General features: G+C 38.2%; 1 protein-coding gene across 2 annotated transcripts in view; it reads right to left on the reverse strand.

The window, feature by feature from the left end:
* Window positions 1–26,330, reverse strand: part of LOC104369575 (delphilin) — a 61,055-nt gene that overhangs the window by 7,716 nt on the left and 27,009 nt on the right. The window contains exons 10-17 of one of the 2 annotated variants that reach the window (XM_032993581.2): window positions 22,855–22,945; window positions 22,196–22,282; window positions 19,874–20,026; window positions 18,148–18,277; window positions 17,985–18,017; window positions 16,134–16,237; window positions 14,567–14,650; window positions 10,813–10,941 (exon numbers count right to left, since the gene is read on the reverse strand). In XM_032993581.2, the coding sequence (XP_032849472.1) occupies window positions 10,837–10,941; window positions 14,567–14,650; window positions 16,134–16,237; window positions 17,985–18,017; window positions 18,148–18,277; window positions 19,874–20,026; window positions 22,196–22,282; window positions 22,855–22,945 (787 nt within the window). In that variant the 3' untranslated portion in view covers window positions 10,813–10,836. Of the gene's footprint in view, window positions 1–10,289; window positions 10,942–14,566; window positions 14,651–16,133; window positions 16,238–17,984; window positions 18,018–18,147; window positions 18,278–19,873; window positions 20,027–22,195; window positions 22,283–22,854; window positions 22,946–26,330 lie in introns of those variants that run through there. The other variant, XM_032993580.1, reaches the window with a different exon arrangement.

Consider the following 26,330-nt stretch of genomic DNA (forward strand, 5'->3'; position numbering starts at 1 on the left):
CACTCCTCCAACAGGTTTTTTTAACCTTTCTGCAGCGGTCAAGCTGCTTGCAGTTGCCATGTTGCAGCAAGTTGGGACGGCACAGTAGTGCAACAACCACAGGAGTGCTCCATAGGGAGAGGTCTGACCGAGCAAAGCTGACTGAATAAATCATTTCTTTAAAATTAATTAACCAAATAAAAGGTTTAATGGAACAAAACTATTTGGGGATCAACCCCCAAAAGTGTACTTTTCACTTCAAAGAAAGAAATGGTCTTAGGCCAAATGAATCCCTTCTTGAGAAAAGGAGAGAAGTTTGTTTTGTCTACAGACTTTTTATGATTAAACGCTGGCTAACTTCTGAAGAACAAACTTCCAGAGAAAAATCTTGGCAATTGTTTTGTTGTGGGAGTTTCAACATTTCCACTTGCCTTTCATTCCCTTTTACTTTTTTCCTTTCTTTTTCAATTGTTTTGCTAGGGTTCAGCAGAGCTAACAGGAGAGGAGAAAATTTGACCCCAATTCTTCTAGAAATTTCCTCTAGAAATTTGACCTTTCCAGAAATTATTTGTGACTTCAAATGTGCAAAAAACCTCAAAGTGTCTAAATTTTACTTCAGTCTTTCAGAAGCAAAACACAGTATCTCAAACCTTGTTTCTGCTGTTCTCCCAAAAGCGTACATCTTTTAAAACCAACATGTAATTTTGTCTACAGATTTGTTAACAGATCATTTTGATGGCAGATATTATAACCTTAATGTACATTTTCTTCTACAAATTGTGGGGATAACTTAGGGAGTGCATATAATTTATGTAACTTAAACCTGCAAAATATTTAACATCAAGTGTCTATTTGGTTCTAATATTTGCAGTTCACAATTGTGGGTTAGAAATCAATAATGGGTTACAAAATGAATACATGAGCTTTTAAATCAGAGAAAAGAAATAATACTGTATAACTTACCCCACTATTCCAGCAGCTGGAATAGTAAGTCTTTTACCGTATGTGTCTCTCTTGTTTACCTGCTTGAGGATTCAGGACCAAATTTCACTTTCTTGTATATTTGTACCATTACCTGAAGTGGTCTGGAAGTAAAGCTTAATAGGCAATTTTAGAAGAAAGGATGCTTGGTTTTGTTTTTTTAAGTTATTTCTGACGTCATTAGTTGGTGTAATAATTTTCATCTATAAGTTAGCAACGTATTTAGAGATGAACATAAAGTATGAGTAGCCTGACTTTATAGCAGGTGGGAATTGATTAATCTGGTTAAATATTGTGATGATTTCTAATCAAAGCAAAGCAATGCAAGACTTTCTCTAAGGCTTATTTGCCTCCAGCAAGTCTAAACAGTGCTTCTCCTGCATCTGTTTAAAATGGAATGCTAGCAGAAAAGCATTTTGCTTCTTGGTCTGGATTTAAATCATAGTTTAAATGATTTCACATTTGAGCATTCTGATCACATGTCCCTATAAATGTTTAAAACTGATGTCACAGAAATTACGTGGCAAGAAAAGCAGTGGGGATTACAGTGTTTTGCTTTGTTATTTTTTGTTTGTTTTAGTTTTTTGCAAGAGACAGCCATGCATAAGCAGTCATTCCTCAGATGTTGATACTAGACTCCTCCAAATATGCCTGTTGAAGTATCATATATGGATAAGGACAAAAAATCCTCAAACCCTGAAGTTTGATTGAAATAGTAAGATCATGTTAGATACATCTCAACCCTCTAAAAAGCTTGACACCACATTTGCAGCGTTCCTCTGTGCTGTGCATACATCGCTACTGCAGTACAGAAACATTAAATTAGTTTTTCCATCTTCCAGCCTTCCAACATTTCTTAATCTGAAAATTGTGCCAGTGACATGAAGGATAAAACACATTCCAAATGTGTCCTGCAACGCTTGTCCATTAATCCAAAAGGTAAATTCTCATAATTGCTCATGAATAGCACTTTTCAGTATTATTTGTAAGCATATGTGATACTTTACAAACCGTGTCCACAGAAAATATCCTGGAAACCATGCATTTACCATTGAGGGCCAAACAAGACAATACTATTGAAGATTATCAGCCAGTGCATGGGAAACACACAGCACTGCAGGAGCTGGGGTAGAAGCCTTCCTTCAATTCCCCTCTAAACTTTCTAAGGAAAGCAATTTCATCCCAGAGGATGCCAACATTGTATAATTAACCATATGTAATCTAGAACTCCTTATAGATGAACTGCAGCCACCTCTGGGGTAGAAAAAATTCAAGTCTTTTAAAAGCATTTCTCCATTAAGTTTGAATAATTTCTTGGATGTGTCACTGAGTAATTTTTACCAGACATTTCTGGTACTGTCCAAGCAAAGCTGTCAAGAGCAATAAATATCTATTATCTACCTTTGTGGTAGTGAATGCTTTAAAAAGATGCAGGGAAGAAAGCAATACATATATTTCACAGCTAAGGAATCAAGTCTATCAAACCCACCAGGTTCTCTCCCTTGGCTGGTAGGTATCTTTCCCAAGTGGCAATTTGTTGACATTTTTTTAACATTTTTTCTTAAGGAAATGAGGGTCCTGAGCTCATATTCTTTTTTTCTTTTGGTCACTGTCAGCTAATAACTTCTAGAAATGGTAAACTCACCAACAAATTGTGAAATCTTCACCTTCATCAGAGGTATTCAAAAACCACACTGGTCTTGGGCACCCTGCTCTGGACTAAATGACCTCCAGAGGTACCTTCCAGTCTCCACTATTCCGTGATTCTGCTAAAACACATTTTTTTTTTTTTCTCTCTCCAATTAAGCTATCAAAATATGTAAAAAAAAAAAAAAAAAAAAAAAAAAAACCAAAAACAATACTAGGCAAAACAGAAAGAAAATTAAACAAATGTCCAAGCAGTAAGAGCTTCTGAAGAGCAGATAGTATTCAGTAACCACTTTGGGGTCAGAGTACTTGACAAGGGTGTCCTTCTCTGAGACTTCCATTCTTAACATGCTGTGCCTTGCTTCCCAGTGTTACATCAATCCAAATCTATGGGATTTTCATCTTGAAACATTACCTCTCTTTCAGCAGGTAACAAAATTTCACTGACTGCTTTACATTGAGCTTTCTCTGTGGTTGCTCAAGGTTTTTCTATGGGATGAGTTCATCAAGATGAATGCTAATAAGCATTTAGCTGAGTCTCAAAGGATTCAGATAAAAAAGCTTTAACACAGAAGCTATTTTTTGCATATATTCCAGTCCTTTGAGGATGGTGTCAGAACAGCCTTCCTGCTTGCAGAAATGGAGAGAAAAATTAATAGAAAGGATTTACACACCTAAAACACAGGCTCTGCGTAACTTTTGTGCATTTGCTCCCCAGAACTGGATCCAAGATCTAAGCGTAGTCATCTCGTTCACAGAAATCAGACTTTAGGGGTTTCAGCTCCTCAGTCTATAGCCCACAGCTTTGTCTTGAAGAGCGGTAGATGGGAGCTCTGGCCGCTGTACCAATGGTGGGTCTTTATTTTAACCAATGGATTTTCGATATAAAAATATACAAACATTTTATCTCCTCCAAGTTCAGGATTGATGGATCTCAACAAAGAGCAAGTCAGGTAAGAACACCAGGAGGCCTGCATGGATGAACAAAGAGCTCCTGGACAAGCTCAAGCACAAAAAAGAAGCCAACAGAGGGTGGAAGCAAGGACAGGTAGCCTGGGAGAGATACAGAGAAACTGTCCGAGCAGCCAGTGATCAGGTTAGGAAAGCTAAAGCCCTGATAGGAATAAATCTGGCCAGGGACATCAAGGGCAACAAGAAAAGTTTCTTTAGATACATTGGTGATAAAAGGAAGACTAGGGAAAATGTGGGCCCTCTCTAAAAGGAAACAGAAGATATGGTCACCCAGGATATGTAGAAGGCTGAGGTACTCAATGACTTTTTTGCCTCAGTCTTCACTGGCCAGGGCTCCAGACACATCGTCAAAGATGCAGAAGGCAAAGGCGGGGACTGGGAGAATGTAGAACCACCCACTGTAGGAGAAAATCAGGTTTGAAACCATCTAAGGAACCTGAAGGTGCACAAGTCCATGGGACCTGATGAGATGCATCTGCAGGTCCTGAGGGAAGTGGTGGATGAAGTGGCTAAGCCACTATCCATCATCTTTGAGAAGTTGTGGCAGCCCACTGAAGTTCCCACTGACTGAAGAAGGGGAAACATAGCCCCCATTTTTAAAAGGTGAAAAAAAGAAGACCTGGGGAACTACAGGCCAGCCAGTCTTGCCTCTGTGCCCAGCAAGATCATGGAGCGAATCCTCCTGGAAACTCTGCTGGGGTACATGGAACATAAGGAGGTGATTGGTGACAGCCAGCATGGCTTAACAAAGGGAAAATCATTCCTGACAAATTTGGTGGCCTTTGGTGAAGACGGTAGATTTAAATTAGATATAAGGAAGAAGTACTTCATTATGAGGATGGTGAGACACTGGCCCAGGGTGCCCAGAGCAGCTGTGGCTGCCCCCTCCCTGGAAAGGTTCAAGGCCAGGTTGGACGGGGCTTGGAGCAACCTGGGCTGGTGGAAGGTGTCCCTGCCCGTGGCAGGAGGGTTGGAACTAGATGTTCTTTAAGGTCCCTTCCAACCCAAACCACTCTGTGATTCTTGAAACAGTGACTGGCACTTAGGTTTCCTCCTTCCGACTGTGTCAATCTCAAGACAGTCATATTCTATGAGCAGCTCAACAACTTAGTTTTTCCACAGCTGCAAGGAGAAGAGGTGGGAATGACTGAAATGAATCAAAAATGTTTTCTAAATTTCATTCCCTGAAATGTCTCTTTTTCACAGCACATGGTACAATCAGTGACCCTAAATGAGAAGTCACGAGAGCCAGAGGAGCGCCTGTCAGCTCTGCACACTCCAGGCTGGCTCCGTGTGGCGGTTTCACCAAATGCAGCCAGAGCTGTACTTCAGCTTGGAGAGCAGAGTCATCACAGCTGGGTTGTCCTTTTGCAGGGCAAGTTCAGTAAATCCGTAATCAAAAGGATTCTGTTTGTTTTTAATTTTCCTAATCAGCTTAATTCCTGACAACAAAGTGAGACATCAGATTGTTTTAAATGGCAGGATTCCAAATAACAAACTTCAATTTAAGCATTAATGACAGCAACTTAGGGCATTATCTGGGAATTATTTACTGGCTGAGAAAAGTTTCTGTTTTGAAACTGAGTTGAGTAAATTTCTATGTATAATTGCATCATTCCAGAAGAAGTCCTATAAGAGCTTGTTCAGGAAAATTTCTAGGAGCTACAAGAAGAGTTTTAGTATGTTCATCAGTACTTGATCTTTATGGGCCATAACCTTTGGAGTTATTTTCTTTTTTTAGTTCAATGCTCATGAGCAAATGATGTCACCATAACATACATCACCAGTTAATTTATCCTTATGCAAAAGTGTGTCAGTTATTTGTTTCAAAACACATTGCAGCATTTTTAAATTGCATTGAGAGACTTAAAATCTGCATCTGAAACCTTTTGTTTCAAATGTCTTATTTGTAAAATGAGCTTAAAGCAATATTTACCTACTTTGTAGCTTTCTGTTGTTTAATTACTGCTGACTGTCCTTGACTAAAATATTCTCAATGGGCAAAATTCATCCTTGGGTAAACAGGCAGCAAGCATAAGGCTTAAGCACATTTAGCAACCCCTATAATCATTTCAGTGTATACCCACAAAAGTGCAGTCTGCTGCTTAGATGTATCACATGTCCTGCAGTAATATGTTGTGATGAGAAATACTCAAGTTAATGCTAAATAAAATGTTATTTGCAAAAAGTATTCACACCTCCATGAGTCTGAGTTAGAGTTGTCATTAAAAGGCTCTCCCTTTCTTTGTTACACTGGGAATAAAGTAGACAGATCAACTTTTGACGCATTCTACTTGGGTAGTGAGCAACAACAGTGGAAAAATTATTATTTGCATTTAGTTTGGTGACAAAAATTAACAGTTGAGCATTTTGGCAGTCTGAAAATGTCTTTCAAATCAGTGAATAAAATCTTGGTTCTATGAATATCCACAGAATAACTTCTGCAAATGATGCAGGGAAGGATCTTACCAAGAGCTTTTGGAGTCCCTGTTTAAGTCAGAGCACCTCAGCACTTCGTTAAAGCAGTCCCTCAGTTTGAGTTTTTTAATATATTCTTATTTAAGGCAAGCAGCTTGAAATTTGTTTGTGCTTCTGAGTCATCATTAGCAGCAACTTCTTAAGCACAGGAGTGAGTATTTTCTAAGTATACTTTCAGGCTTTAGCTGTTGTACAGTGGGTGCCCAACAGGTTCCCTTTTAGAGGCCCCATGTTTTTATTCACTCTAACACATTTTTTTTTCTCCTACAATAGGTGTTTGCATTTGAAAAGCATTAATTCAACACAGAAGACCAGCATACATAAGTGACTTGAAAGCTTTTATGCACAGAACACTTTCAAAGTGACCACAATTTTTATTTTTGCTTCACTGTTCATTTATATGAATTAGAAGGCACACCCTGCCTGTCACCTGGTCTTCTGACAATTCAAATAGGAAAGAAATAGGAAAACTGAAAAGCAAAGTTCAGCCACTGTCCTAGAATACAATTGTCCAGTTTTAGAAGATAAATTTTTTCCACTGAGTCAAGTGTTAGATAATCTCAGCTTTTCACATCTATTTTTGGTTTGAGGAAACTCTGGGATATTTCTGCCTCTAGGGAAAGGTATTTGTATGTCAAACTGTAAATTCTTGGAAAACCCTTGTGAGTGCTGGTACACATGTACCACTGGCCCCTCTGGGAGCTCTAGTCAATTCAGTGACCTGTGCATCTATGAGCTCCATTTCTTACAGCTTTTCTCGGGGCATATTTGAATACACTGAGACACGGGGCATGGAGATAAAGTCAGGGATTTCTATCGGGAGCTCCAATCCTGTAGTGTGGGGCTTCTCCATCATGTTTTTGCTGAAGACAACTAATGTCTAATGTGAGATCCTGAAATTATCTTTCCTGTTCTTGCTGAAGTACTGCACATACTACCAGTAGTATACATTTTAAGGAAACAAACTATCAACAGAGATCTCGATTTCCTTCTGGAGCAAGCAGTTCATACACAGCTGAGCTGTCATAAAAAAAAAATCAGTACAGCATTTGACCCACAGCCTTACTTCACAGAACCGAATAAAGACGAATTTTACTGAGCAGAACTAGTTACATAACATCATCATTAAGCTTTCATATTTCATAATATGCGAAATGTCAGATTTGTGGGTTTTGTAGGGAAACAAATAACCCAGGTGTGAAAATACTACAGTTCTTGCAGATTACTGCTTGTCGGAGTGCTCCCAATTGTACCAGTTGCCACAAACAGAAGGCTCACACAATGCTTTGACTTTTATGACTACAGGTTTGCAGGATAAAACTGTCAGCTGCTAAGGAAGGATTCCAAGGACATTACCCACACAGAGACTTAGAGCTTGTCTACATAATTCCAAATAAATGTTGCAGCATAGCAACTATTATTTATACCACTAAAACTTGGTAATACAGTTGACTCTAAGAGACTTGAAAAACCCAGTCCTATGCAAAATAACACTTGGGAAAAAAGAATGAGATCGGGAACAAGGTCTATTTATTTTTTCATATAAATCAGGAGGTCTCTGAAACTCACAGGCACTGAAGAAATGGCTTGTTTGAGAAAACTGAAACATGTCTCCTCAGTAAACTCCCACTCCATAGGAAAGCTTCCTGCTCTCTGAAGGGGCTAGAACTTCTTGCCAAGAAGATATTTGGACATTAATTTTTTAAATTAATGCTCCAGGATATTCACATAAAGACACAGATATTGACTACTGTGCAGAATATATTTTTAATTGGAAGAGGCCATGCCAGCTGAGCTATAAAACAAGTACAAGCTGTTAGATATAATAATAGAGAAAAAAGACTAGGGGAAAAAAGTCATGAAAAAAAAAAAGAGAAAAAACTATTTAGTTAAAAGAGACTTCCCAGGACTCCTAAGCTAACGTAATGATAGAAAAACATTAAACTTATCATGACCATCACGAATGCTGTTCAGGGATGCAGGGATCTTGATACCATGGAAATGGCACTTGTATTCAGGATTATCTTACATGATTCACATATAAATGAAGATGGTTCAGATTTTGAAGCAGTAACAACACACATCAAAATCTGCAAGTGTTGTTAACAATGCATGTATATGCACCGTATAGGGCATTGTGGTATAAAGATGCAAGAAATTTAAAAGGAATTTCATTTTCCTCCTTCAATCAGAAATGAGTGATATAAACTGTAGCACCTGATACATAGATAGATGCCACTGACTTCAGGATCAACCAGATGTCACTGCTCTGATGCTGATTTGAGGCAAGTATAGCAAATAGATTTTCCATAAAATTAAATCCCTTTATTTGTTTCTGTAAATAATTTTCTGTAAAATAAATGTCAGGGGTACTAATTTTGCTATTTGCTTTTTCATTTTATTCCTTTTGCCTCAGAGAAACATGACTGCAGGTTTTAACTGGAAGCATAGTCCTTACAAGGCTGTTGAGAAGCCAAAATGATGCATTTTGTCAGTGCAGACATGTAAGAGCTTACGGATGTCAGCAACACTGACAGCACAAAACTGAGGGGACCCACTGGGTACTTTTCTGTTTCTGGAATGCAGAGCTCTAGTTTAGGCATCCTCTACCTCATGTGAGATAGTTTCTATATACAATAGGTAGGTGCCAGGAAGATGATATTAAGAATACCAAATACATAGTCTGTTAAGCCTCTTCCTCAAAGTTCTTTTTAGACATCCTCTAAGACGAGGGATGGGTTTAAGGCAGAGAAGTTAAGCAGTGAGGCCCATTGGCATTCACAGCTGGTGCCAAGTTTGCTTCTCACAAAGATGGAAGAGCAGTTGCTGCTTTGCTCATCATCTTTGCTTAACACCTGATGCCTCTTGTGGAAGACATTTCCCTGGAGTTATTACTCAGTGGTCAGGAATGAGATACTGTCTCTTCAGCACACTTTTTGGCCAGAGCACTTCTCTAAGTGGAAGATTATAAGGATTTGAATCCTTCAGGGCAGGACTCCACTTCCCCACTGACTCCTCAAAATAGAGGTAGGAACTATCATTTTAAAAGAGCACTTATGATCCCTGCTCATTTTTTCGAAACAGTAGTTGTGTGCACCTGCCCTCAGGAGAAGATTCAGCTTCCAAACAGGAGCCCCAGCGGGTGGCAGGGGTTCAGCAGCATCCCCTTCCCACTGCAGGTTATCAAGGTCGATGTGAAATGAAACCCTTGCCTTTGGTGACAGGCACATTAACTGCAGGAATGCTTTTCTGCCTTTTCACATAGGGGCATGCTGCTAGTCATGGCACATCAGAAGCTGTAAGCTCCCAGGAACTGCAGCCTGCGATGCCCTTTAGATACTGAGGCCAAGACAAGAGAAAAACCTTGGGTTTCTTTTATCTCCACTTTCCAGACAGTGTCCGAGTGTCTCTGTATTCCTGGTGATTGTCCTGTACTGTCTGACACAACCAGCACTAAAAATCTAAGTATTGCAGCACCTAGCTGGTGGGTGCCCAGACTCTTTACCGGACCTTTCTCTAAATACCAAGATGTTCCACAGTGGTCATATCTAAACCAGCAAATGAAACGCTGGATAGAGAGAAATTTTATATGCCAGATGAGACAGGGTTGTGATAATGTAATTTTCAGATGTAAGTGCATCTAAGCCTTTCAGAGGGGTTAGCCCGAACTGCTTTTAGCACTGAAGTCAGGGAGAGTATTCAGCACTTCTATCAAAGCCCAAACACTGTGAGACTTGCGCAGTCAGACCTAAAATAAGTCAGGTAATACATTTTTTTCTCAGACAACACTGCAAAACTGGTAGAGAAAATGCCAAATTTTAACAATGACCTTTTAGGACTATTTTCTGCTTTCAATGTTAAACACATCCATTTTGTCTTTGCATTTATAGGCCTCCTTTTCTTCTCATATATTTGAGCTCCAGATAATTATTCTAATTTAAAACATGTAAAAGCCAACAAATGCAGCAGAAGTATTTTCTCTTTTGAAAACCATGGATAATTATCTCCCGTATCCATTACTTAGATGCCTCATGACACATTTTTATTTTGCTACTCTGATATTTTTCTCTTCTTGCCAATGCAAATCTCACATATTGATTGAATTCTATAGTATGTTACCTGAATACATAACATTAACCATAAAAAGCACTATTGTATTGCATTAGTTTGAGGTGGGGCAGGCCGGGGCGGGGGGAGGGGAGGAGTGGAACAAAAACAAACACCCAGGAAGATACTTTCTCCATTACATACTAAGGCTGGAATGCTTTAATAGAAGACAGACAAACAAGAATTTTTGCTAAATATTCTCCTCTGCAGGTAATAGGTCCCCACTTCATTATAAAGCTTGTGAAATATTATTTAGAAAACTATGGAAAAAATCATTAAAAATTAGATCACCATGCAGGAACTTACTCATTTAAAGAAATAGTTAAAATTCAGCCAGAAGACTGGGTATCAAAGGAAAAGATTAAAAAGAAAAATTATAAAATGTCAATAGTGTCTCCTTTCTAAACATACAGCCACCTCAATTTACAAAAGCACATACATCAGAAAAAATGAAGGAGAGGCTCATAGGTGATCTGTGATCCTACAGGTCAAATATCACTTAAAAATTACACATTATCAATTCAATATCTCTCAAAATCAAGGTATACTGCTGTACAGACTATATACTGACTATATGCTACTTATTAGTAGAGAAACTTTCAAACCAATTAATTTAAACATTGTTTCCTGGGCTTCTCTTTCCCTCACCTCTTTATAAGACTTGTGTTGTCCTTATGGCACGACTTCAGCACAGGCCTTCCTAAACTCACTAATGAATGAAGATATCCATCCAAATAGTTCCTGAGAGTCTAGGTCTTGTGGCTCCCCAAATTTTACCTGTAAATTTGAAAGAGAAAAATATTTAACATTAGTACATTCAAGTAAACTAAACCATGTTGAGGAACTTAATTAAATTTAAAATGCGAGAGAAAAGTTAAATACCTTTGTTGTTATTATTATTATTAATAATCATCATCGTCATTATAAAACTTAGAGCTGGCTAAAATCTCCAGCAAGCTGAGATCCAAAACATCCCAAGTAAAAGTGGCCCTGGGAGCTGTCACTGAATTACCTCGGTAACCTGGGTTTCTGTATAACCCAGTCTCTGGCTGGACTATAGATCTCCAGCTGAAGAGGAGAAAAATCAGTAAATCATGAAGATTCCCGACTCTACACTTTGTTAGATGAACTCATTCATAAAAGAAAATGCGTACATTAGGGAAATGGTATAAAACCCACAGTGGGCATGGTAGCAGCAAAGGTTTCATTTTCTGTCATTTTGCTTTGCAAACAAGCAAAAATATTCATAGGGAAGCAGACATTTTGGGGAGAAAAAGCAATTTATCAAAGAGCCACCTTTCCACATTCTCTTCTTTCCTTTACCTGAAAAAGGTGAACAGATGGAAAGTTTTTGAAAAAGACATGAACAATATTTACATTGTGTCTGCTCTGCTATAAAACAAGAGGTGAAAGGCAGTCATACTACAAAGTTCAGTACTAGGAGAGTGATTCCTGCATTAACTAAAATCACTTCCACATACATTCTCCAGTTCTAGGATAAGAAAGGATTTTTCATACTAAATCTGTTGCTAAAGTTTAATTCAAGAGGTTTGTCATAATTTTCAAAGATTCCCACTTAATAGGATCAGTGAGTTAAAGAACATAGCTCTGCCTGCAACGGCTTTCTAATAGAGCAGAACAAATCTAGAGAACATGCTCCAAAGGCTTCATCAGAAAGTTTTAAAAGGCATCTTGTGTTGCTACAAATTCTAATCTTGGCTGTAATTAAGAACTACTCCGTAATTGGGGGATACAGATCTCCCAACACTGAGCCGCAATGAAGTTGTATTTCATTATTTCAGACTGCAACAGAAATACATGGAAAGGTTTGGACAGGTATCTGTCATTATCTAAACATGTTCAGCTGGACATCATCTAACACATTCTTAGGAGCAAACCCTCCACCTGGCAATCAGAAACACAGTGGAAAAAAAAAAAAAAAACACATATAATCCAGTCACAAAAACTTTAACGTTAACCAGTGACACCTGATTAATAGTTTTGCCTGTTGTGTTCCTAATTGCACCTCCTGGGTGCTCCAAGCCCTTGATCTTTGGCATGCCTCTCCACTCACCCATGGTGTACCATCAGTTAAACCATAATGAGAGAGACATTTCCTGGAGCTAATGACCATCTGTGGGAAGTTGATAGCCCACAGCTATACTACAGGCAGTTATCCCCAATTTATTGTGCATTCCATAGAAGTGTCACATGACAAGGTCATTATTGATTTTATAAGCAGAATATAAAATCATAAAGGTAGGCCTGTGGATTTTTGTTTTATCTGCAACATGATTTCCATGGCTACCTACAACACATTCCCAGATTAGATATCCCCCCAGGTAAACTGGACTATTCCTTCCTAGTACTGTTGAGATGATAGCTTGGTCTTTGATCACCCATCCTATTTTATATTTGCTTTACATTTTTGCTGCTTTATAAATATGCAAAAAGATCTGCCTAGCAATAACATTATTCAGAAGAAAAAAAAAAATCCATTCTAAGAGAGAGAAATATATCAAATGCCTAACTTTAGAGAATAACAGGGAAGGGAGGGCAAAAAGCAGCTGGGTGAAAAACTTAAGGAAACTTCCAGCTACATGGAAAATGAAATCCGCTTCTGATGCAAATAAGAGTCTCAGATGAGAGCTTCCAATACAAGAAAGGAAAGCAGAGAGGCTCATACATGTATCTATAGCACAGCATCATATGTGTAATGCCTCCTGGCTGCATGTACACAGCTGGAGAGAAACAACATCCGTGCAGGAGGAGTATGACCGAGTGTGCACATGCAAGAGGGCACATCCAGCACTCCCTGGGTATGACACAGCTCTGCAGGCAGGACAGGCCACATGACACTAACTCTTTCAGAAGATGGCTTTTAGATAAAATGGGTCAAATTCTTCCATATCCCATGAAAGAAGTGTCCCCCCAAAGGTTCTACAGCACAAATCTCACCACTTTTACTGAATATTTTTCAACCATTTCCACTCATGTTACTCAGTTGTTAATCCTCCCATTTCCACTATTTTTTCTGCCCTTTTTTTTTTCTTGCTATATCTCACTCCTTCAACCTTTTTTGAAGGCTTGGGACAGAGTTCTTTGTCTATGTGCTACATCCAAATTTGGCTTGCTAGCCTACACTAAGGCATTTTTCCCATTTGTGGAAGGCTGCAAGAGAACACAAAGAAACCTTTGCACATTGTTACAATATTACTTTTAGTAAAACATTACTAATTAAATTTCCTTGGTCAAACATCTCGCTAATCTTCAATGTCTGTTCAAACAGGTCCCCAAAGGTCTTCCTGGCTGCATCTTCTGCGTAGCTTTTGCCTGCCATAAAACATCTCTACTCTAATCCCTCCCCTCATTAAAAAGGGGAGAAAACAAGGAAAAAATGAAAAAAAACACAAACAACCAACCAAACACCACAACCCAACACCACCAGACAAAGCCATGTCCTAATCCCAGGACCAGGAAGTTATTCCAGTTTCAGAGATTAGCACTGCATTTTGGAAAATCTGTCCTTTTCCTTATAACCTCCTAGTGTGACTATTCTGCCAGAGAATACCATATCAGAGACCTCCTGAATTTCTATCACACTCCAAGAACATTGTACTAAATGAGGAATCTACACGCTACGTTGTTAAAAATTGCAGCGTGGAATTTGTATCATTCCTTCTTGTGTGACCCTCTGACCCAAAAAACATTTTCTGGCATATTGGACTGGAATGAGTTGGTTCTGTTCAGAAGGAAAAAATGATTGAGAAAATTAGGTGCTTCTCTGGTGCAAGTGTGGATGAAAATAATAGGACCAAACAGACAGTTTCTTTATCAGAAATCTTCTGCCTGTGGAGCTTCTTTTCTGCTCTGCTCATTTTTAGATCTGTGCTACTACTAACATCTCTATCTCAGCCTCCCTCTCACTCGAATAACAGAAGCTAAATCAATGCCCTGGACTATAAACTTGTCACTAGAAAAAACCCTCAGCCCAAGTAACAGAAGATTTGCAGCTGCCTATCAGCCAAAGACATAATTGCTGGTAGGAGCCAGGAAAAATGAAGTTTTCCATAACAGGTTCTCTGTAACATATTGAAAACACTCAACAGTTAAACTCACTGAATTTATAAAGTTGCTGAACGTCTCCTTTCCTTTTTGATATCTGGGCCACAAGCCTTCTAAAAACTGGGCTGTAAGACCTCAAGAATAAAAACCAGATTTTCATTCATAACATTCCACCACTGTTAGATATGATTTTCTATTTTTTTTTTTTTTCCAGTTTCCTTGAACAGTATAACTATAAAGCATCTGGAAGTATGAGAACTTCTTGCACTTCTTTCTCCTCTGCCTTTTTTAAAAGAAATACGGATTTATTTTCATTGCGTTTTAATAAGATATGTACCAGTATGTTGCTATAAAGCTTCTTCATTTCATCACATCTTTTTGACAGCTGGGATAGATCCCCTTCATATTTCTGAATTAAATCCTGTAATACAATAAAAATTCTTAATTTGGTATAACAGCATAATATTAAAGAAGGAATTAAATAGCAGTGAAAACAAGATAATTCAAGTCAAAATTTTCACATCACAAAAATTTCACATTTCACAAATGATAAGCATACATCAAGCACACACATTTCCTTGCAAATATTAAGACATCAAAGACAAAAAAAAAAGAAACAAAGTTAGAGATTTTTTTTACTGTATCATCCAATGACACTACCTAAATCTATTCAAATTGGTAGGAGTAGATAAGCATCATAAGGTCCTATTTTCCACCCATATTTGGGATAGACTAGCCTTTTTATCTGTGAAGCAAACACTCTCAGTTGCTAGTTCTTAGGGAAGCAGAAACAGGGTCTTAGAAACTTAACTTTTGAAATAAAATTTCTTAATCATGGTTCCTTTGTAACATATACATTTTCAACAATTTAATACGTATTGTAGAACACCACTGAGCTGTCCCAAGGGAGAGGGAAATATATGGATTGAACAAGTGCTGACACTACCCCACACAAAGATATCTGGGACAGCAGAGATAAATATGTCCACACTATAGAGTGAGAAACACCATCACTGGAAGTAGCCCTGTTCACAGCTAGAGCAACAGTGCTCTTGAGAGTTAATTAACTTCCCTGTACCTGAGCTACTAAGACCTGTGTTTGACTCTTCTGACTCCTGGCCAGAACTGGGCTCCCTACAGTCTACTCAGCTGCCTCTCCATTGTGTCCTCCAAACCATCTTGTTCTGCCACTACCATAGGCAGAATCATCTTATATCAACCTATACCCACAATTTAGGCATGCCCTTGGATGATGTTTCTTGTATGGTCTCTTCTCCCAAGTAAAAAGTGATAGGACAAGAGGAAACGGCCTTAAACTGTGCCAGGGGAGGTTTAGATTGGATATTAGGAAAAACTTCTTCCAAATTTCTCTAACAAAATTTTTCTAACAAAAAGGGTTCTTGAGCACTGGCAAAGGCTGCCCAGGGAAGTGTTTGAGTCACAGTCCCTCGAGGTATTTAAAAGACCTGTAGACGTGGCACTTAAGGACTTCGATTAGTGGTGAGATTGGCAGTGTTAGGTTAACAGTTGGACTCAGTGATCTTAAAGGTCTTTTCCAACCTAAATAATTCTATATGCTATTTTCCCTTCTGAAGGCAGAGGAAATTATTACAGATTCATATATGCTCTAAAATTGCTATCATTCCAAAGTGCTTATCGTAGGCATCCATGGGGCGACCTGTTCCTCATCCACTCCAGCCCCATAAAGCAAAAGCAGGAAATGCAGAAGTTCTGAAAAGCCTTTCCCATGCTTCAGCTTAGAGTATGAAACACTACCAGAGGGAAATAAAAGGCCACTTTCCATCAACTACTCCTGACTCCCTTGTCAGGGCAGGTGTCAGCACAAGCTAAGCAGATTACTCATCTTTTACCTCCAGCCCACAATAAGGTTGTGATAATGTTACCTTTAGTTCCTTGCAGAACTGTGACTCCTGGGGTGTTGCCTTGGTTGTCTTGGGTTTAATAAGCCGCCTGCACTGAATAACGTTTTCCAATTCTTTTTTTAAAACTAACAAAAGAGAAAGAAAATGAGAAATTTAACTGGCATGCAGTTGTGTCCAAAGGACTGTAAATGTCTAATTTAGGACACACAGAAAATTTAGAATATGGGTCTATAATACATTCATCTAGGAATATTAACTTCTTGTTTTGAAATAGAAATCCTGAAAGAGGCATGGTTCTTATAAAAAAAATAGTATGTGATCACATCACAGCAACTGCAGAATAATGAAGAGGTCGATAGTATGGTTATGCAGCAGCCATAAATCTGACCTTTCCTAGCTTTAAGCTTTGGGATTAACAATGAAAATAACATTCTTCAAACCTACATTTTTGTGTAGAAAGCTCAGGGTTCCTTTAAAGATAAAAGAACAAAAATTCTACTCTATGTAACAGTAAGAAATCTTGTCAGTTGGCACTAAGCGCTGTATCAGACTGCTACCGTGGGAGCTCTCACGGTGTGAAATGGGGGGAGAAGAGGATACAGCCTTGGCTCCAGGGGCTCAGTCCTGAACTGACCCAGGCTGCAGCTGAACATCTTCCTCCCCCTGTGCTCATGGAATACTTGCAGCAGATGAGCCCCAGGACGTGCCTTGGTGAGAAAAGCTGGTTCAGTGGCATTTGGTCCGTCTCTTTCCCTCTCTGCCCTGGTGAATGGGACTCAGAAGATAACAGTGACTGTGCTGGGCCCATCAGGAATCCATGGAAGGAAGAAGCCAGTCAATATCCTCCCATTCCCATGATTCACCTCCTTGACAACTCCCAACATTTTCTGGTACTGTGTCCATTGTACTACTTTACCCATGAGTTTCCAAAACTGTCTTTAAAATATTTAGTGATTTTGAATTGCTACCAACATCATCCCCTAAGGACACAAGTGACTGAAGGTAAATAGTTTTGTTTTTAGTTTCTTATGTTTTTTAAAAAGTTGATTGGAGTTTCTTGGAACAGAATAAAAACACACTTTAGTAGACTCAAGCTACATGCCTAACTGATTCCCAAAGCCCAGCAAAATAGGCACAATGTTTTTTCAGAACAAAAACTGAGAACAACTATCATTCTAGTATGTTATCAGAGGCTGAAATACGATCCATTTGTCTGTAGTTACAGTCAACACCCATGCCACATTTTCAAAAGTTAGATTTTTATAAACTTTCAACATAATACAAGTCATTATCATCCACTTATACGCCTTTGCTATCAGCTCTCAAATCATTCAGTCTAAAATCCATTGAATTCACTGGTTACCTTATGATACTATTCAATAGGTTTGGGGAGACATTTACAACTTACTATCTTACACCTGAAAAACCTTATTCTGTTTCTTTCTGTCGACTTCACTAGTTTTGGACTCTAGAGAAGGAGACTAGTTTGGTTCAAAGAAGTTCTTGAACTTCAGGACTGAGCTGTAAGAAGTTTTCTCCTGCTGCATTGCTTGCTCCTGGAGACTCCATTACAGCTGTAACTTTGACAGAGCACTTTATCACAAACTGCAGATGTTAAGCGATACAACTCTATTTACCATGGGCAGTATATTTTTTATATTTCTAAACCACCTGGACACACTTTAACATTTATTTTTTTAAAATCCTTTACAGTAACATGGCAAGTTAAGTATCACTATAGCAACACTTTACCTCAATGTTTTGAACCTTTACTTCTCATTACAAACTATAGAAGTGCAATGAAAACCTGTTCCAAATGACTGCACAACATATGAAAATCTTTCTCTGAATTTAGAAACCACATTTACATACCATCAACTTCAGCACTGAGGCCCTTCATGGAAGCTGGAAAGAAAGAGAGACAGAAAAACATGCTAATAAGTATCGTTCTTATTGTGAGGATGGGAGTTTCCACAGAAGTTGAAGCACTCAATTTTTTATTTGTTGATGATTTTTCCCCCCTCCAACTTCTTACCATCAGGAACAGCTTCAAATTCTGTCAACTCCTGAGAAAATTTGGCCAGATCAGGCTCATGTAAGAAGATCTGTTCCACAAGGGCATGAAGCAAGGTGAATGTCCTCTCTTTACCCCGCAACAGAGGTAACTGCAAACAGAGTAGAGCAATAACTGACAGACCGAGCTATTATACTTAAAAAAAAAAAAAAAAGGGAAAAAAGGAACAGCAAGGATGTTGATAGCTCCCAGGTAAATTTGACAAGAATAGAAAACACAATGAAATTAAACTTCTCTTTCTCAATCTGCCATTTCATAGACATTCTTGATTAAGATCAGCTTTACACTTTCATATCCGTTGACCTTCCTTGTTCTTTTCTGTCTTTTTATTCACACAGGCCTTTTAAACTTAAGGTATCCTAACTGATTGCAACTGATTTTGGACTTCCAAACGTGGTTATTATTCCTTTCTACTTAAAAGCAGTATTCTGTGTTCACAAAGATGGCAAAATTCCTTAATAGAATCTGGGAAGATGCTCTGTGGCAGAAAATGATTTTGTAGGCATTTTTCATTATGATAGATGTGGTATTACAGCCATTGTATATATATATATATACATATATATATATATAAAAAGAATGCAAGTTGAGTCTCAGAATTGTCACTAGAGTTATAAATCACTCACTCATATATTAATCTCCAGATGGGAAAGATACCTTACAAAAACAAAATAAAAATCCTTCTCTTCTTTATTTACAGATCAGGCATAATCTCACAATAGTATTAAAGGTACAAGGCAGTTTAGGAAATTTATATCTTTTTCTTACTTTTTAGGATAAGAATATGATGCTCCCCCACTGTCGGGTGGAGGAGGGGGAAAAAAAACCATGCTCAGTAGCAGCATTTTCTGGTGGCAAATTCTGATGAAGAGGGAAAAACAGTTTCCTTAAAACTAATGGAGAACTCAGCCTAATGTCACACAAGTGGTGGGTCAGTGAAGAGACAGTTAGAGAACTAAGAGCTAGATGATGCTTCTTGTATAGCAGATCTCTGTCACAACTGCCACTTTCATCACCTATTCAATCATCCAGTAGAGCAATGATGGAGGGGTTAAAACTGCTGCAGGCAAATTTCACTCTCTTTCAATTTATTAATTTATTTACATTTTACTTTTGAAATTTTACCTTAAAATGTCATTGTAACACTTGTTGCAAAAGACCTTTGCACTGGAGTAAAACGAAGCGCTAAGAAATTACTCCAGTGTCATAAAAGTGCAACTACCATGGAAGAAATGCCGTAGGTACAGCCTCTGACCACAGTGAAATGAAGAGGATCCATACAACAGTGCTCCACACTAAACTGCAAAATATAATTTATCTAAACTTCTATCTAACCAGGGGCCTGCAGCTCAGATGCTTCTTCTAGCTATGGGATCTTAATATCAGGGCAGTCAGCATTTTGATGTTCTACCTCATTAGAAATACAATGTGTTCAACACCAGAATGCCCACATCTAGCCAGTGCTGCTGTCTAAAATGGGGAAATGCATCTTGTTATAACACACATTAAAGAATACTTTGTTAAACAGGATTTTATTTCTAGTGTAACCAAGACCAGATGTTGAAATGTTAGCTACTCATTAAAAATGATTGCCTTTCCTCACATTCAGGGCAAAACTGAGTTAATATTAATGACTAACATACCTTATAACATGATAATTTTAATGACAAGAAAAATATTTACTCACTTTGGTCAAAGACGACAATCGAAATCCTTTAGCCTTCTCTTTTCCAGCCCTTTCATTTAAATGGTTCCCAATGGATAGAATGTATTCCAAGACAGCGACAAATTTCTGGCTGGATTGCAGCTGCTTACTAGCTTGGATTTTCTGGTTTATTAGCTGAAACACACAAATCTTCCTCCAGTTCAAACTGAAAATGTGAGTAAATCAATGGTGGCTATACCTTCCCTTTGCCAAAAGCCTCATTGTCCCCACCTGAAGCAAGTCACGCTCTAGCTGATGGATACCTACCTGTTCAACTTCCCTGGGGAACAGGCCAGGGGGTTCCAGGAAGGACCAGTCAAAAGTCTCCCACCAAGATAAAGCTAGTGTTAGCACAGTCACCCTGCCCCTGATGGAGGTCACATCATTTCTGACTGCCAAACCAGTCCTGCCAAAACAACTTCAACCTCATCTCTTAAAAATGCTTCTGAAGAAAAAGTATTTTGCTGTTTGAATGCACCAGATTGCACCAAATGTCAGGCATCAGGGGAAGCAGATAGCCTGAAGCACAGTATAAGGTTCTCCATCCTTCACCTCCCTCCCTTCTGTTTATGCCAGCTGAAGACTGTTATCTTATCAAAATTCTTAGCACAGTTTCCCCACAAGAAAGAACAATAATTTCCTGTAATCAAACTCAGTATCAATTTCTGTTTTCCTGGGGAAGCCACCTCCCTTCTATGACTATCGACATAAGAGGTGGTTTTGTTTTAAATTAGGAAATTATATTTATTTAGCACCACACCTCTCTTCATCAGTCATCATCACAAAAATTCAAAAACAGGGAAAGGATGAAACATGCGGGAGATCTGAAAGCCATTGTTAAAACATTTATAACACATCACAGGGCCAGAGGGTGGTGAAAGCCAAGAATCAGATAGTTCTATAGAATTTGAGGTTTATAATCTATGGTTCACAAACGTGTTAGCATACACAAATAAGTAAATACAACTAACCAGCTCTTTGGTGAACATTAAATAACCTTCAAAGCTAACAGTATATATAATATAATAGCTTCCAAATATTCAAATATTTGGTTTCAGTGGAGGACAGCAAAGGTGAAGCATTGTACCAGGCAGGGTCAGCAATCTGTGCATCGCCCCAGTGTTTTCCATCTGTTCCTCTTCTGAGTTTTGTTCACTGTTACTATGGTTTTAATCACAGCCAAAGTTTCAAGTTTCAAATTTTGTTTTCATTCCCATGCATGAGAGCAAAACCTTTGAAACATTTTCATAAAAACAGAATCACGTTGAAATAATTCGTTTTGAATCAAAGCATATACAAACATTGGCAGGTAAGGCAGTGCTTTGGAACAGGAAGATGTAGTCCATGAGACTGGAACACTGTTTATTTGCATTCCCCCACCCCACCCCTAGGTCATCCTGAAAAAGGCAGAAAGGGACTTGAACTCTGTTTTACAACATTTCAATTCAGTGCTGTAATCCTTAGGGTGAATAGCTTCCTTCGGTCTTCTGAAAATAGCAGATGTCTATGAGATACTGGTCAAATAAACTTGTTCTAAGTATCTATGACTTTAGATTGATTCATTCATCTTGTGGGGCAAGAACTGCCCCAGAAAAGTAATTAATTTAATGGGAAAATTTGCTTCTGTCTTATCACTGGGCAAAGAAAGAAGAAAGTTTAACAACCCCAAATAAAAATTTGAAATCCTTTCTTGTTCTTTTCTCCCTCCTTCATGGATGTCTATTCCACTGCTAGAGCCATTAGCAACTGCTTCTTGAACCTTAATTGAATAAGGATGATATCAAATGCACATACAAGTATATACGTGCATATCATAGCCCTCATTTGTCTCCATTCTTTTTTAGTGTGTTTTGTTTTGAACAAGTACTATGGAATACTTTCACTAACAAAACACAGTAAAATTAATTGAATTCCCAAAAGCACTGCAGATGCACCAGCTGATAGGGCCACTGTATTTCAAATGTAGCCTGTATCTAACAGTTTGATGTCATTTACAATTCCTTGGCTATCAAAGTCATGACCTATAGAGATTTTTTTTAATTTTTTTAACCTTTTTACTTGTTACTTTTGAACATTGCCATGAAATCTTTTTTATACGCTAGGCTGCCTGGATTATTACACTATGAATTGCTCACATTATGGCCCGTGAGACATTTTGCTATAAGAAAAAAAAAAAAAAAAAGAATAAACAACAAAACCTCCCCAACTACAGCATTTTGAAATGCATTGAGGCCACTTGACCCTCTACTATCTAACTGGTAGATTTTGGTCACAAACACACTATGAAGGAGGCACATTACTTACAGGCTCCAAGTCTCTCATGCTCACAGGGAGCTCACGTATGGTAAGCAGGAGATCCAACCTCTGGCCTAAGTGGGGGATTTTACACATCTGCATAGAATTGAACAGAAAAGGACTCAAACCCCATGTTTATACCAAAGCACGCACATATATCTTTCATAGTTTATTGACTAATTTATCTGCACTATAGTTTTCCTAATTTCTGAGCTCATTTATTAATTTTATTCTAGGCCTTAAGTCTGTAGATACACTGTGGAAAATATAAAAATCACATACCTGAATATGCATCATTTGCATTTGCAAATTCAGGAAAACACTGTATGCTACCAGGGCCAGACACTATTAGAATAAATGATACTCATTTCTTGTGAACAAGAATAGCTAAATGCATGTAATTTTACACTTAAAGATTATAAAAATCTAACTCAAAATAAATCAGCATCTACTTTGGAGGAAGGGGCGGGCATGTGACTTGGAGAAGCAGAGATCCATACAGTTCCCTTCATAATATCTACCTGTCTCAACTCTTTATCGGATAAATCCTCTTATACTGATTCTGGCTGAGACTGTAAATTTAAGTTTCAAACAGCTTCTTGTAGTGGTTTTATCTAGAAAAGAGTGTGCTAGAAATATCATGTGTTGTCAATGCTGTGCCTTCTTACCTCTAGCATAAACTGATCAACAACATGCAGCTCTGAAGGAGACCCCTTGAATGTCTGGTACCTTTCTGCATCTTTTGGTGTTGGCATGTATCTGTAAAATAAAAAATTAAAATTAGATGTCCTTTTCCTCTTCATTCTGTATTGTTGTAACATAAAACAATCACACCACTCCATGCATCAGAATTTCTTACTATTTAGTGTGTTTTACGTATTGCATATTTATTACTTAACCATTGGAACTTTATAGACATTTAAGCCAACTTTGCAATAGAAATCAAAAATGAACTGCAGATACATTGGATGAGTCTTCCAAAAGCACCTAGAAACAATATACACTTTTTGAGCAGTTATGGCCATGTTGGCTCAGCTTGTCTCTGGCATCATCTCTTTAGAAAAATAAGCACAAAAGCAGAGTCGACTCATGCTGTGGTGTGATTACCCAGTGGGCCACACGCTCTGGTCAACTCCTACCTCAAAAACTTTTTTAATTGCTAATGAAACAAAAGCAGGCAATGGTGTTTCTGTCTAAGTGCTGGATCATATCCTAGATCCATTTCTAATTTTTGTTGTAATAGCACATAACACAGACCCGCAACTTTTGTCCTTCTGCATAAAGTAACAGAATATTCTCCCACAGTATTCTAGAGCTGCAGATTTTCAGAAAACTGATGTCTTTAAACATGCCTCCACTTGGAAAAATAAACTCACACCACCACAGCTCCATTCTTCTCCTTTGGAGATTTCACTGACTGTCTGACTGATACACTATGGGAATTCTTACCATATCTTAAAGAAGAAAAATTAAATCAGTGTTATAGCTAACATATGAGAAGGAATGTTAAGAATCTTAAGTAAGTATTCAGGTCTACTCTCTTCTCTTTTTTCTCTGCAAAAAACGTACTAAATTTGTAGCAAGTGTGATTAAACATTCATGGGGAGAGATACATGTTTTCATTAAAAGTAAAGAAATTTATTCAAAGATGGAAAAATAAAGCAAATATTTTAGCATGTTAAGTAGAAGACAAACAATAAGATTTTTTTTAACTGTTGCCAATAATTTAATATGACATTTCAATTGAATAATTGCTGGGTTTTAAATTATTAAATCTATCTTAAAGCAGATTACAAAATATTCCATTCATCACCCTTCATCATCAAGAAAAAAATGATTTTTCATTTAAAAATAACAGTTATCCGTTGGCAAATGAAATCTTTTTTATTTATCATTAAAAATAGCTTAACTTTTTAAGCAAATTCAAAGAACCTTTTTGTTGCAGCTGAGAGAAAATATCTTCATTTAATCAGAAGTCTGATATTCCATCAAATTATTTTAATTTATTATGTGTATGAAACAAAACTAACAGATTAACTAGGAGGTTTAACTCTTAAAGCACTAAACAATGAAAGCTGTGGAAAAGGAAGCAAGAGAATATGTGAATGTTTTCCATAAATATCTTTTTACATGAATGGAACCCTAAAGCAATATGTGCAATGAAAAATCTCACATTGTTATGAAACATTAAGTTTATAGAGACAAAGAGTGCTTTGCTATTGATTTTAAGATGTCAAGATAAAGAATCATTTAGAGAACTATGGAAGGGTTTTGTATCAAAATCAGTCCTGAAGTTTCTAATAATATTCCACCACCTCCACTAACCTTCACTGGATACCTGAGCAGAACATTTTGCTCACTGGTCCCAGTTTTGAAAATGTAATACTGGTTTTGGCTTTAAATATTTTCCATTTTACAATAGTAGAATTTAGACCTCCTGCTCAGGCTTAAACAATATAACAGGTATAATTTGCAGAGATGAATTTTCCAGTCCCTGACTATCCTGTTTAAACTCACATAACCACAGGTTCTCAGTTAACTGGAGGCCACAGTTTTCAATAGTAAAATTTTCCATGATGGCACCTAAATCAAGTGGCAAGATCTTCAAAAGTGCTAAGTATACTGCTGCTTTATTATGCCAACTCCATTACAGTGCGTTGTGCAAAAGAAACTTCTGTGTGCTGAAGTTTCAAGATAAGCATCTGCCCCTTCAATGAGATGTCTGAATGGGAGCAGTAAGACACTGAAGTGCCTTGGAAATCCAATCCTCGATTCTGCAATGCATCTCATCTATTTCAGTAACATTTTGAAAACTGTTAGGATGGGAAAAAAAAAAGCTTGCTTTCACCACAGGATTTGTACATGCATTCCTAGATTTTGGCAATAAGAATGCCAGGAACAGAATCCTTGATCCTATACAGCACATAGCAATGCAGCCTCCAATATCTCTTACACATTCCATTGCTAGAAAAATTTCCTGAGCATTATTGCTACCAAAGGAAGATTCTGGAATCTTCAAGGAAAAAAAAAAAAAAAACATAAAATATTTCAAGTTTCATTGCCATCATTATTGGTGTTATTGTCTGATGATAAAGAACCCAGATGCTGTACAACAGTGTGGAGATCCTGGACTGAATCTGAAGTGCTGTATTAGGGCTTGAACAACAGAGTGTGTTCAGTGGTTTCCTTCAAACAGGGATGTGAGCAGAGGCTGCACTTCCAAATGGGGATGGCCAGACCCCAAGCACTCTGCTGGGCTGCAGGACTGGAAGCATTTCCTCACTTCTGCCAGCTCCATCCATTAGTTTCCCCAGAGACAGACGTGTGTTTACTGGAGAGCTCTTTCAATGTCCAAGACATTTCACTGCAGTTGTCTTCTGACCAATTTCACCACTGCAATTAGAAACTGTAGTACTTCAGTAAGACCTTTCTTTTTTGAATGAAGCCTTTAAGGTCAGCATTTGAAAGTCAGTGGAGCTCCATTGCCTTCAGTGGGGCTGTACACCTTTCACCAACTCCTAATCTGCTGTGCACCAGTGTGGGGTATAACCGGTGAAGCACTGGGGCAGCATGGATACTTTCACTAGAACACTGGTACATTTAGTCCACCTCTGGTGTCCTCAGCAAAAGAAAGATATGGACCTGTTGGAGCTGGTCCAGAGGAGGGACACAAAGGTGATCAGAGGGATGGAACCTCTCCTATGAGGACAGGCTGAGAGAATTGGGATTGTTCAGACTGGAGAAGACAAGGCTCCAGGGAGATCTTATAGCAGCCTTCCAGTTCTTAAAGGGGGCTTATAAGGAAGATGGGAACAAACATTTTAGTAGGGCCTGTTGTGATAGGACAAGAGGTAATGGTTTTAAACTGAAAGAGGGTAGATTCAGACTAGATATAAGGAAGACATTTTTTTACAATGAGGGTGGTGAAACACTGGCACAGGTTGCCCAGAGAGGCAGAAGATGCCCCATCCCTGGAAACATTCAAGGTCAGGTTGGACAGGGTTCTGAGCAACCTGATCTAGTTGAAGATGTCCCTGAACATTGCAGGAAAGTTGGACTAGGTGATCATTGTATGTCCCATCCAACCCAAACTATTCTATGATTCTAAACCATTTAAATATTCAGTGTCTTGTCCATATCCCTT

Source organism: Tyto alba, unplaced genomic scaffold (genome assembly GCF_018691265.1).
Source record: "Tyto alba isolate M040663 unplaced genomic scaffold, T.alba_DEE_v4.0 Super-Scaffold_33, whole genome shotgun sequence".
Lineage (NCBI taxonomy): Eukaryota > Metazoa > Chordata > Aves > Strigiformes > Tytonidae > Tyto > Tyto alba.